The sequence below is a fragment of the Ranitomeya imitator genome, chromosome 6 (genome assembly GCF_032444005.1).
Source record: "Ranitomeya imitator isolate aRanImi1 chromosome 6, aRanImi1.pri, whole genome shotgun sequence".
NCBI lineage: Eukaryota > Metazoa > Chordata > Amphibia > Anura > Dendrobatidae > Ranitomeya > Ranitomeya imitator.
In genome coordinates this window covers 10,877,224-10,888,480 of record NC_091287.1, presented here as the reverse complement: position 1 = coordinate 10,888,480, position 11,257 = coordinate 10,877,224, and the positions used below count along the sequence as shown (strand labels likewise).

General features: G+C 51.6%; 1 protein-coding gene across 1 annotated transcript in view; it reads left to right on the top strand.

Annotated features, from left to right (window-relative positions):
* The first annotated feature begins 218 nt into the window (after positions 1–218).
* Positions 219–11,257, top strand: part of PTH1R (parathyroid hormone 1 receptor) — a 279,840-nt gene continuing 268,801 nt past the window's right edge. Inside the window, exon 1 of the mRNA XM_069729136.1 lies at positions 219–1,936. Within this exon, the coding sequence (XP_069585237.1) occupies positions 1,835–1,936 (102 nt within the window). The 5' untranslated portion in view covers positions 219–1,834. The remainder of the gene's footprint in view (positions 1,937–11,257) is intronic.

Here is an 11,257-nt window from a genome sequence, read left to right as displayed (position 1 = left end):
ATTGGTGTCTTATGAGGCACAGAGGCTTTGTGTCCCTGGTGGGGGGCGCAGGGGAGACTCGGGGGGCATCGGCCCCACTCTGCAGCCACAGCAAACACTCTGTGCCCACTGGAGGGTAAACAGCCCCCCTGAGCCTGGGAGTCACGTGGCTGATCCGGGGAACCAATCGGCTGCGGCCCATGCTGCCTTATCCCGTCCTCCCCAGTAGTGAGAGCTCCAGTGACCGGAGAGCGGCGGCGGCGGCGGCTGAGGAGCGGAGGGCGGCTATTATCCTGCAGACAGACGGCACTACAACTCCCAGCACTACAACTCCCTGCAGAGCCCTGCACAGCCCCTCAGCTACCGGCTGCAGACAGACAGCACTACAACTCCTAGCAGGGACCCCTGCCTGTCTGCCAATCCATCACAGAGTGAAGACCCCAGCCAGCGATCCAGAGAGGACCCCAAACCTGAGAGTTATCCAGAGAGGACCCTCATCCTCAAAGTCATCCACTAAGGACCCCCATCCTGAGAGTCATCCAGTGAGGACCCCCATCCTGTCAGTCATCAAGTGAGGACCCCCTTCCAGAGTCATACAGTGAGGACCCCCATCCTGTCAGTCATCCAGTGAGGACCCCCATCCTGTCAGTCATCCAGTGAGGACCCCCATCCTGTCAGTCATACAGTGAGGACCCCCATCTTCTCAGTCATACAGTGAGGACCCCCATCCTGTCAGTCATACAGTGAGGACCCCCATCCTGAGAGTTACCCAGAGAGGACCCCCATCCTGTCAGTCATTCAGCGAGGACCCCCATCCTGTCAGTCATTCAGCGAGGACCCCCATCCTGAGAGTCTTCCAATGAGGACCCCCATCCTAGTAGTCATCTAGGTAGGACCCCCCATTCTGACTGAATACTTAACCTGTCAATCAAGCACCAAGGATATAAATACATCGTGTCACAGTGCAGACCCCCACCCTGGGGGGCTCCAGCTCCGCTTCAGGCTCTGGCACCTCAGTTGTAGTCGGGGACTATCGGGGTCCGGACAGATCTGCAGAGACGATCCATGGGGGGCAGATCAGGAGCCACCAAGATCCAGAAGCCGGATCACAGAGAGATCAGATCTACACGTGCTGAGATCACATCGTCCACAGATCTGCTCCGGAACCTCATCTGACCCGACAACAAAGCGGAGCTGGAGATAAAGCTATAGATCTGCTGCTGGGGATCCAGGGATCCAGGGGTGTGGAGGATGGGGGATCTACTCCTGGTACAGGGGACTTGAGCTTCAGTTTAGGACAAAGTTTGGCTCCAGGAAAGTAAAAGAGCCGAAGTCCTGGTGCTGAGCCCCGCGGTGGGACCTGGAGGCTCCTGGCCTCTGTTCACAGCTCCTGGCCTCTGTTCACAGCTCCTGGCCTCTGTTCACAGCTCCTGGCCTCTGTTCACAGCTCCTGGCCTCTGTTCACAGCTCCTGGCCTCTCTTCACAGCTCCTGGCCTCCTCCGGCCTCTGTTCACAGCTCCTGGCCTCTGTTCACAGCTCCTGGCCTCTGTTCACAGCTCCTGGCCTCTGTTCACAGCTCCTGGCCTCCTGCTGCCTCTCTTCACAGCTCCTCTGTCTTGTCTGTGATGGGATTTCAGTGTCCATATTGCTGACTGCAGCTGCAGACCCCCGCCCGGGCCCCCTGCAGCAGAGCCCCTGGATGCAGCAGAGCCCCTGGATGCAGCAGAGCCCCTGGATGCAGCAGAGCCCCCTCTGATCTTGGAGACATGGCCTGTGTCCTCAGGTGGCGCCGCCAGGTGGGCGTGCAGGCAGAGACCCCCCGGGGGCAGGTGTGACCCGAGCCCTGTGTGTTGGATGCAGCGGCGCCTCCTGGATATGGGACCATCTCTGCTGCTGCTGTGGACCAGTGTTGCTTCCATCGTCTGCTGTTCGCTCCTGACCGGTGTCTGCGCTCTGGTAAGTGGACGGCGCCACGGACACCTGTGTGTTTACAATAGTTCTGTGTTTACATTACTGGACTTGTTTGTTTACATTAGTTGTATCCGCTCTGGCTACATTGTATCAGTGCCAGTGTGCGGGGTCAGTGCGCGGGGTCCGTGTGGTGTCAGTGTGCGGGGTCAGTGTGCGGGGCTGTGCGGGGTCAGTGTGGTGTCAGTGTGCGGGGTCAGTGTGCGGGGTCAGTGTGGTGTCAGTGTGCGGGGTCGCTGTGCGGGGTCAGTGTGCGGGGCTGTGCGGGGTCAGTGTGGTGTCAGTGTGCGGGGTCAGTGTGCGGGGTCAGTGTGGTGTCAGTGTGCGGGGTCGCTGTGCGGGGTCAGTGTGCGGGGCTGTGCGGGGTCAGTGTGGTGTCAGTGTGCGGGGTCAGTGTGCGGGGTCAGTGTGGTGTCAGTGTGCGGGGTCAGTGTGATGTCAGTGTGCGGGGCTGTGCGGGGTCAGTGTGGTGTCAGTGTGCGGGGTCAGTGTGGTGTCAGTGTGCGGGGTCAGTGTGGTGTCAGTGTGCGGGGTCAGTGTGGTGTCAGTGTGCGGGGCTGTGCGGGGTCAGTGTGGTGTCAGTGTGCGGGGTCAGTGTGGTGTCAGTGTGCGGGGTCCGTGTGCGGGGCTGTGCGGGGTCAGTGTGGTGTCAGTGTGCGGGGTCAGTGTGCGGGGCTGTGCGGGGTCAGTGTGGTGTCAGTGTGCGGGGTCAGTGTGGTGTCAGTGTGCGGGGTCAGTGTGCGGGGTCAGTGTGGTGTCAGTGTGCGGGGCTGTGTGGGGTCCGTGTGGTGTCAGTGTGCGGTGCCAGTGTGCGGGGCTGTGCGGGGCTGTGCGGGGTCAGTGTGCGGGGCTGTGCGGGGTCAGTGTGCGGGGCTGTGCGGGGTCCGTGTGGTGTCAGTGTGCGGGGTCAGTGTGCGGTGCCAGTGTGCGGGGCTGTGCGGTGCCAGTGTGCGGGGTCAGTGTGCGGGGTCAGTGTGCGGTGCCAGTGTGCGGGGCTGTGCGGTGCCAGTGTGCGGGGTCAGTGTGCGGGGTCAGTGTGCGGTGCCAGTGTGCGGGGCTGTGCAGGGTCCGTGTGGTGTCAGTGTGCGGGGTCAGTGTGCGGTGCCAGTGTGCGGGGCTGTGCGGTGCCAGTGTGCGGGGTCAGTGTGCGGTGCCAGTGTGCGGGGTCAGTGTGCGGGGCTGTGCGGGGTCCACAGTGATCAGGGGGCTCCTTCCTCTCACAGGAGACCCCCGGGGTCCGCAGATTCCCCCATCTCAGGCTCTGCAGACAATTACTACAGGATGATTTCGTCTGTTTGTGATTTCTAGATATTTGGGCCCCACAGACCCCAGGTGACCCCGGGCTGAGGCCACAGGACTGAGATCCATCAGGGAGCAGAGTCCAGAGGAAAGACAGAGAGTGACAGCTCCCAACAGCGCAGAGTACAGCTCCCCGACTGCGGGAAATGCAGGATTCACCCCGATATAACGCTCCCGAGGACAGATAGTGCAGTAGATGTCACCTGCAGTCCTATGTAACACCACAGATAACACAGTGATAACTATGCGAGTACAGATAATGTAGTAGATGTCACCTGCAGTCCTATGTAACACCACAGATAACACAGTGATCACTCTCTGAGTACAGATAATGTAGTAGATGTCACCTGCAGTCCTACGTAACACCACAGATAACACAGTGATAGCTCTCTGAGTACAGATAATGTAGTAGATGTCACCTGCAGTCCTATGTAACACCACAGATAACACAGTGATAACTGTGCGAGTACAGATAATGTAGTATATCTCACCTGCAGTCCTGTGTAACACCACAGATAACACAGTGAACACTCTCTGAGTACAGATAATGTAGTAGATGTCACATGCAGTCCTATGTAACACCACAGATACCACAGTGATATCTCTCTGAGTACAGATAGTGCAGTAGATGTCACCTGCAGTCCTATGTAACACCACAGATGACACAGTGATAACTGTGCGAGTACAGATAATGTAGTTGATGTCACCTGCAGTCCTATGTAACACTACAGATAATGTAGTAGATGTCACCTGCAGTCCTATGTAACACCACAGATAACACAGTGATATCTTTGAGTACAGATAATGTAGTAGATGTTGCCTGCAGTCCTATGTAACATCCCCTATTTGTGCCATGTTTGTGCCCTGTGACTCGTGACCTACAGTCCTATGTAACGCCCCCCATTGGTGCCATGTTTGTGCCCCTGTGGCTTGTCACCTGCAGTCCTATGTAACACCCCCCATTGGTGCCATGTTTGTGCCCCTGTGGCTTGTCACCTGCAGTCCTATGTAACACCCCCCATTGGTGCCATGTTTGTGCCCCTGTGGCTTGTCACCTGCAGTCCTATGTAACACCCCCCATTGGTGCCATGTTTTTGCTGCTGATGGCTCATAATGAGGAGCTGTCAGAGAAGATGGCGGTGATGTGTGACATCCGTCCATGTGCAGGAGCGCTGACTCTCGGATTGTCCCTTCTCGCTGTGATTAAGGGACCGGGTGGTTTTTTCACCTGTTCTTCCTTTTGGTGCAGACAGATACCAGTGCGCAGTATTTGGGCGCTGAGCTCCGCTCTGATGTTTTTTTTTATTCTTTGTAACAATAATCTGCATTGTTCTCTCAGTCTGGGTCGGATTCCGTCGTCAGTCACTCTATACCTTGTATCCATCGTTAAGTGCTCCTAGTACCTCAAGTGCTCGGGGTGGAAGAATCGTTTCCATTCCATTGATTTATGAACCTGCCACTAGGTGGCGCCCCACCCTGCACATTAGACAGCGATCTCGAAACATTGTGTTTCTCATGTCACTTAATTGCTAATGGTCCACGGTGGTGAAGAGGTTAATACCCACTTTCCCTCAGGGTCTGTGGTTGTTCAGGGGTGCGCTCTCATCATTACTGCTGGTCCAGGGGGGGTTGTGTTTAGCCGTACCATTGCGGGCCATCTCGGGTGGTGAAGGGGTTAATATCTATTGTCCCTGGTGGTCAGTGGTGTGATGTATGGCCGGGGTCTGCAGTAAATCATGTAATCCTGGAGATTCTGGGTGGGCAGATATTATACTAATTGATCCAGAGTGGTGAGGGGTTAGCATATATCATCCCTGGGGGGCAAAGGTGGCAAAGGGTTAATTCATCTAGGCGTTCTAGAGTGGCAAGGAATCTCCTGTATTATCCCTGGTGGGCGAAGGTGCAGAGGGGTTAATGCACTGTATACCAGGTGATGTAGGGTGGAGAGGGGTCGCATCCTTCACCCTGGTGGGCTAGTGCTGCTGAGAAGTAACCGATCGGCCCGGTGATGACTCAATCAGCTCCACTATACAGAGCCCCCACTATACAGAGCCCCCACTATACAGAGCCTCCACTATACAGAGCCCCCACTATACAGAGCCCCCACTATACAGAGCCTCCACTATACAGAGCCCCCACTATACAGAGCCCCCACTATACAGAGCCTCCACTATACAGAGCCTCCACTATACAGAGCCCCCACTATACAGAGCCCCCACTATACAGAGCCTCCACTATACAGAGCCTCCACTATACAGAGCCTCCACTATACAGAGCCCCCACTATACAGAGCCCCCACTATACAGAGCCTCCACTATACAGAGCCCCCACTATACAGAGCCCCCACTATACAGAGCCCCCACTATACAGAGCCTCCACTATACAGAGCCCCCACTATACAGAGCCTCCACTATACAGAGCCCCCACTATACAGAGCCCCCACTATACAGAGCCTCCACTATACAGAGCCCCCACTATACAGAGCCTCCACTATACAGAGCCCCCACTATACAGAGCCCCCACTATACACTACACTATACACTATACACTATACTACTACTAATCGGCCTCCCTCTTACCAAACTCTCCCCGCTCCAATGTCCTGAATGCTGCTGCCAGGATCATATTCCTCACTAACCGTTACACCGATGCCTCTACCTTGTGCCAGTCATTACACTGGCTACCCATCCACTCAAGAATCCAGTACAAAACTACTACCCTCATCCACAAAGCACTCCATGGCTCAGCACCACCCTACATCTCCTCCCTGGTATCAGTCTACCACCCTACCCGTGCCCTCCGCTCCGCTAATGACCTCAGGTTAGCATCCTCAATAATCAGAACCTCCCACTCCCGTCTCCAAGACTTTACACGTGCTGCGCCGATTCTTTGGAATGCACTACCTAGGATAATACGATTAATCCCCAATCCCCACAGTTTTAAGCGTGCCCTAAAAACTCATTTGTTCAGACTGGCCTACCGCCTCAATGCATTAACCTAACGATCCCTGTGTGGCCTATATTAAAAAAAAAAAAAAATTAATTAACTGGTTCATGCAGCTTTACATGAACACCCAAGCCTTACACTATGGCCGGTCCGAATAACTATAGCAATTGTTACCATCCACCTCTCGTGTCTCCCCTTTTCCTCATAGTTTGTAGCTTGCGAGCAGCAGGGCCCTCACTCCTCCTGGTATCTGTTTTGAACTATATTTCTGTTATGCTGTAATGTCTATTGTCTGTACAAGTCCCCTCTATAATTTGTAAAGCGCTGCGGAATATGTTGGCGCTATATAAATAAAAATTATTATTATTATTATATACAGAGCCTCCACTATACAGAGCCTCCACTATACAGAGCCTCCACTATACAGAGCCTCCACTATACAGAGCCTCCACTATACAGAGCCCCCACTATACAGAGCCTCCTGTCCGGGTGACACTGTGATGTTGCCTGTGCTGGGAGGAAAAAAATTCACAGAAAAAAATCCCTGGTGTTGACCAGATAAAAATTACCTTTATTATTATAATATTAAAAACCCCCAAAAAATAAGTGCAGTCAACACAAACCATCACCATGACAGCAACACATCATAGGAAAGACCGAGGTGGTGCCTGTCCTGTCCTGCACTACCTGCACCCTATAATCCTGCGCAATTGGCGCCCCCGCTCACCGTCGACTGTCCCTCCTACCCCTATTGAGCGCTAGTAGGATGGGATAGGAACATAAACAGTCATAACAAATCGTTTGCATGATTGAAGCAAAACTGGGGTCTATAGTGCTATCTACTCTGCCCCTGCCTGTCAGCGGAGGTTGGCACCCTGAAATAGTACGACAATGGCGCCCCCGCTCAACGACGACTATCCACTAACCTGTCCATTGTTAGATAATTATTATTATTATTATTGATTTATATAGCAGCATTGATTCCATGGTGCTGTACATGAGAAGGGGTTACATACAAGTTACAAATATCACATACAGTAAACAAACTAACAATGACGGACTGATACAGAGGGGCGAGGACCCTGCCCTTGGGGGCTTACATTCTACAGGATGGTGGGGAAGGAGACCGTAGGTCGGGGGTTGCAACCTACTGTTAATTAAGGGTATAATATGTAATAAGGTGCTGTAGTGCTTGTCAAAAATATCTAAATGCTCCCCAGGGTCACATATATATGTACGGGTCCCCTTGGCATGACACTCATTCGTAAGGCATGTATTCCAGACACAATGCAGTTTGATGTACAAAAATCACAAGTATCTGGCCCAATACACATCCAGATCAACCTGATGCATTAATTATTACCAAATATATACAATTAACAATCAATCGGTGTCACCACTATTCGGACCCCAAGAGACAGACCACAATCAACCGGTCTCTTTGCTAATAGGATACCGTACAAACCCCTGGGGCACGACCATATATATTGCTTATAAGTCTATAAGAGCATCCCTTCTAAACTGACGCGTTTCCCCTCACTCTTGCATGAGGTTCATCAGGAGCACTACACATTTCTAAAGGGTTACTTAGCTCATCATGACAGGTGCCATAACCGATCTATGGTGCAGCATCTCCGGGCGGACCCCCCTAGATATGGCGTCGAGGCGTTGTGTCTGCAATACATGGCCTACAAGGGACAGGTTAGCGGAGAGTCGTCGGTGAGCGGGGGCGCCACTGTCGTACTATTTCAGGGTGCCAACCTCCGCTGGCAGGCAGGGGCAGGTAGTGCAGGACAGGGCTAGGCACCACCCTGGTCTTTCCTATGATGTGTTGCTGTCATGGTGATGGTTTGTGTTGACTGCACTTATTTTTTTGGGGGTTTTTAATATTATAATAATAAAGGTAATTTGTATCTGGTCAACACCGGGGATTTTTTTCTAAAAGATATAGGTCCCCAAAGATATTTTTTCTTCTCTGTGCTGGGAGGATTGACAGCCGCACTTTGCTCCGCAGCCGCTGCTATCAGTCCTGCACCTCGGCTTAACCCCTTCATGGCTTCCTTCCTGCACACAGAGGGTGTTTGTGCTTCCAGGGCTCTTAGTCGATGACTGTGGACGTGTCCTGAGTGGAGGAAAACAAGAGCGTCCACACATTACCCAAAACCACAACCATTCATAGATACAGCGTCGGACTGGGGTCCCGAGGGCCCACCAGTAACCAACTCCAGGGCCCCACGGTTCAGCTACAGGCAAATGTGACATTATCCTCAATCACACACGTATGTATCAATGAATAAGATTCCGCCCGTGTCTGTACGTGGTGATTTATGTATATGGAGCCAAGGACCAGAGGATTCCCCTGCACCACAAACAAGCATGTCACTATCCCCTGCGACCTGCGGGGGGCGCTGTCCTGCAGAATCCATGCTGCCTGTATACGTAGGATAACTGCTCGTATAGCAACTCCCTGACGTGCTGTCATCTCGCCCTGGATATAACACTGGCCACCATGAATGGCGCCTCCTGCTGGACCCCAGAGGAATGTCGCCCCTCAGCGGTGTATAATGTGGGTATACGAGCAGTTTACACTGAGCCCCCCCGGGACCCCCAGAGATGGCAGCCATAGATGTCACTGGTGATGACCGCAGGCTCAGGTGTCATCACTCTTCTTCTTCTTCATCTTCTTCTCCTTTACAGTTAGGTCCATATATATTTGGACAGAGACAACATTTTTCTAATTTTGGTTATAGACATTACCACAATGAGTTTTAAACAAAATAATTCAGATGTAGTTGAAGTTCAGACTTTCAGCTTTCATTTGAGGGTATCCACATTAAAATTGGATGAAGGGTTTAGGAGTTTCAGCTCCTTAACATGTGCCACCCTGTTTTTAAAGGGACCAAAAGTTATTGGACAGAATCAATAATTTTAAATAAAATGTTCATTTTTAGTACTTGGTTGAAAACCCTTTGTTGGCAATGACTGCCTGAAGTCTTGAACTCATGGACATCACCAGACGCTGTGTTTCCTCCTTTTTGATGCTCGGCCGGCCTTCACTGCGGTGGTTTTCAGTTGCTGTTTGTTCGTGGTCCTTTCTGTCTGAAGTTTAGTCTTTAACAAGTGAAATGCTGCTCAGTTGGGTTGAGATCAGATGACTGACTTGGCCATTCAAGAATATTCCACTTTTTTATAATAATAAACTCCTGGGTTGCTTTGGCTTTATGTTTTGGGTCATTGTCCATCTGTAGTATGAAACGACGACCGATCAGTTTGGCTGCTTTTGACTGGATCTGAGCACACAGTATGGCGGCTCTGAAGACCTCAGAATTCATTCTTCTGTCCTGTGTCCCATCATCAATAAACACTAGTGACCCAGTGCCACTGGCCGCCATGCATGCCCGCGCCATCACACTGCCTCCGCCGGGTTTATGCATGCCCGCGCCATCACACTGCCTCCGCCGTGTTTTACAGATGATGTGGTATGCTTTGGATCATGAGCTGTACCACGCCTTCGCCATACTTTTCTCTTTCCATCATTCTGGTAGAGGTTGATCTTGGTTTCATCTGTCCATAGAATGTTCTTCCAGGACTGTGCGGCTTTTTTAGATGTTTTTTAGCCTTTTTCTTCTTGATGCTTATGAGTGGCTGCACCGTGCAGTGAACCCTCTGTAGTTACTTTCATGCAGTCTTCTCTTTATGGTAGATTTGGATATTGACACGCCGACCTCCTGGAGAGTGTTGGTCACTTGGTCGGCTGTTGTGAAGGGGTTTCTCTTCACCATGGAGATTATTCTGCGATCATCCACCACTGTTGTCTTCCGTGGGCGCCCAGGTCTTTTTGCATTGATGAGTTCACCAGTGCTTTCTTTCTTTCTCAGGATGAACCAAACTGTAGATTTTCCCACTCCTAATATTGCAGCAATTTCTCGGATGGGTTTTTTCTGTTTTCGCAGCTTAAGGATGGCTTGTTTCACCTGCATGGAGAGCTCCTTTCACCGCATGTTTACTTCACAGCAAAACCTTCCAAGTGCAGCACCACACCTCAAATCAACTCCAGGCCTTTTATCTGCTTAATTGAGAATGACATAATGAAGGGATTGCCCACACCTGTCCATGAAGTAGCCTTGGAGTCAAATGTCCAATTACTTTTGGTCCCTTTAAAAACAGGGTGGAACATGTTAAGGAGCTGAAATTCCTAAACCCTTCATCCAATTTTAATGTGGATACCCTCAAATGAAAGCTGAAAGTCTGAACTTGAACTGCATCTGAATTGTTTTGTTTAAAATTCATTGTGGTAATGTCTATAACCAAAATTAGAAAAATGTTGTCTCTGTCCAAATATATATGGACCTAACTGTATATTCACTTTCCTCCCACAATTTCTTGTTTTCCGCTCTCCTGTATCTTAATGCATCCATAGGACCCGCTCATCCAGACCTGCCTGGTTCATGAATACGACTCTGGACTGGCAGTGTAGACTGGCGCAGAATAATGTCACTTCATGGCCGACAACCTATGGAAGCTGTAATGCTGGACAGCGGTAGTCAGGATAGAGACCCTCCACAACAGGGCGACCCGGGGGCTCCTATGGTCGGAGGAGGTGAAATGTCGGATATTCTGGTGTGGGACGAGTTCGCCTGTTGTTTTTCCATCTTTTCTTCCTCCTCGGTCCGCTTCTCTCCATGGACCGGACCCTCCCTTCTCATCCCACCATCTTACAGGAAGCCCCTCACATCGGAAATATTGCTCTAACCATTACCTTGTCTGAGAAGCGGCAGTCAAACCGCGCAAATTATACAGAGACCCCCAAAAACACAAGGAGCAGGCGAGAGGAGGAGACGGGAGGAGGAGGAGGAGGAGGACAGAGGAGGCTGAAGAAAGGGTCGTTGTACTGCAGACAGATAGGTTATGCAGGGGTGTGGGAAAGCTGGGGAAGAACCTCGGCGGAAGCTTTAATGGCGGCCATATGTTAGTCGTTGGACTTTTCTGGCAGATCCACATGCTTGTCTTCTGTGGAATGTGAAGTATCCGCATGCTGCCTGTCAGTGAATGGAGAGACTTATG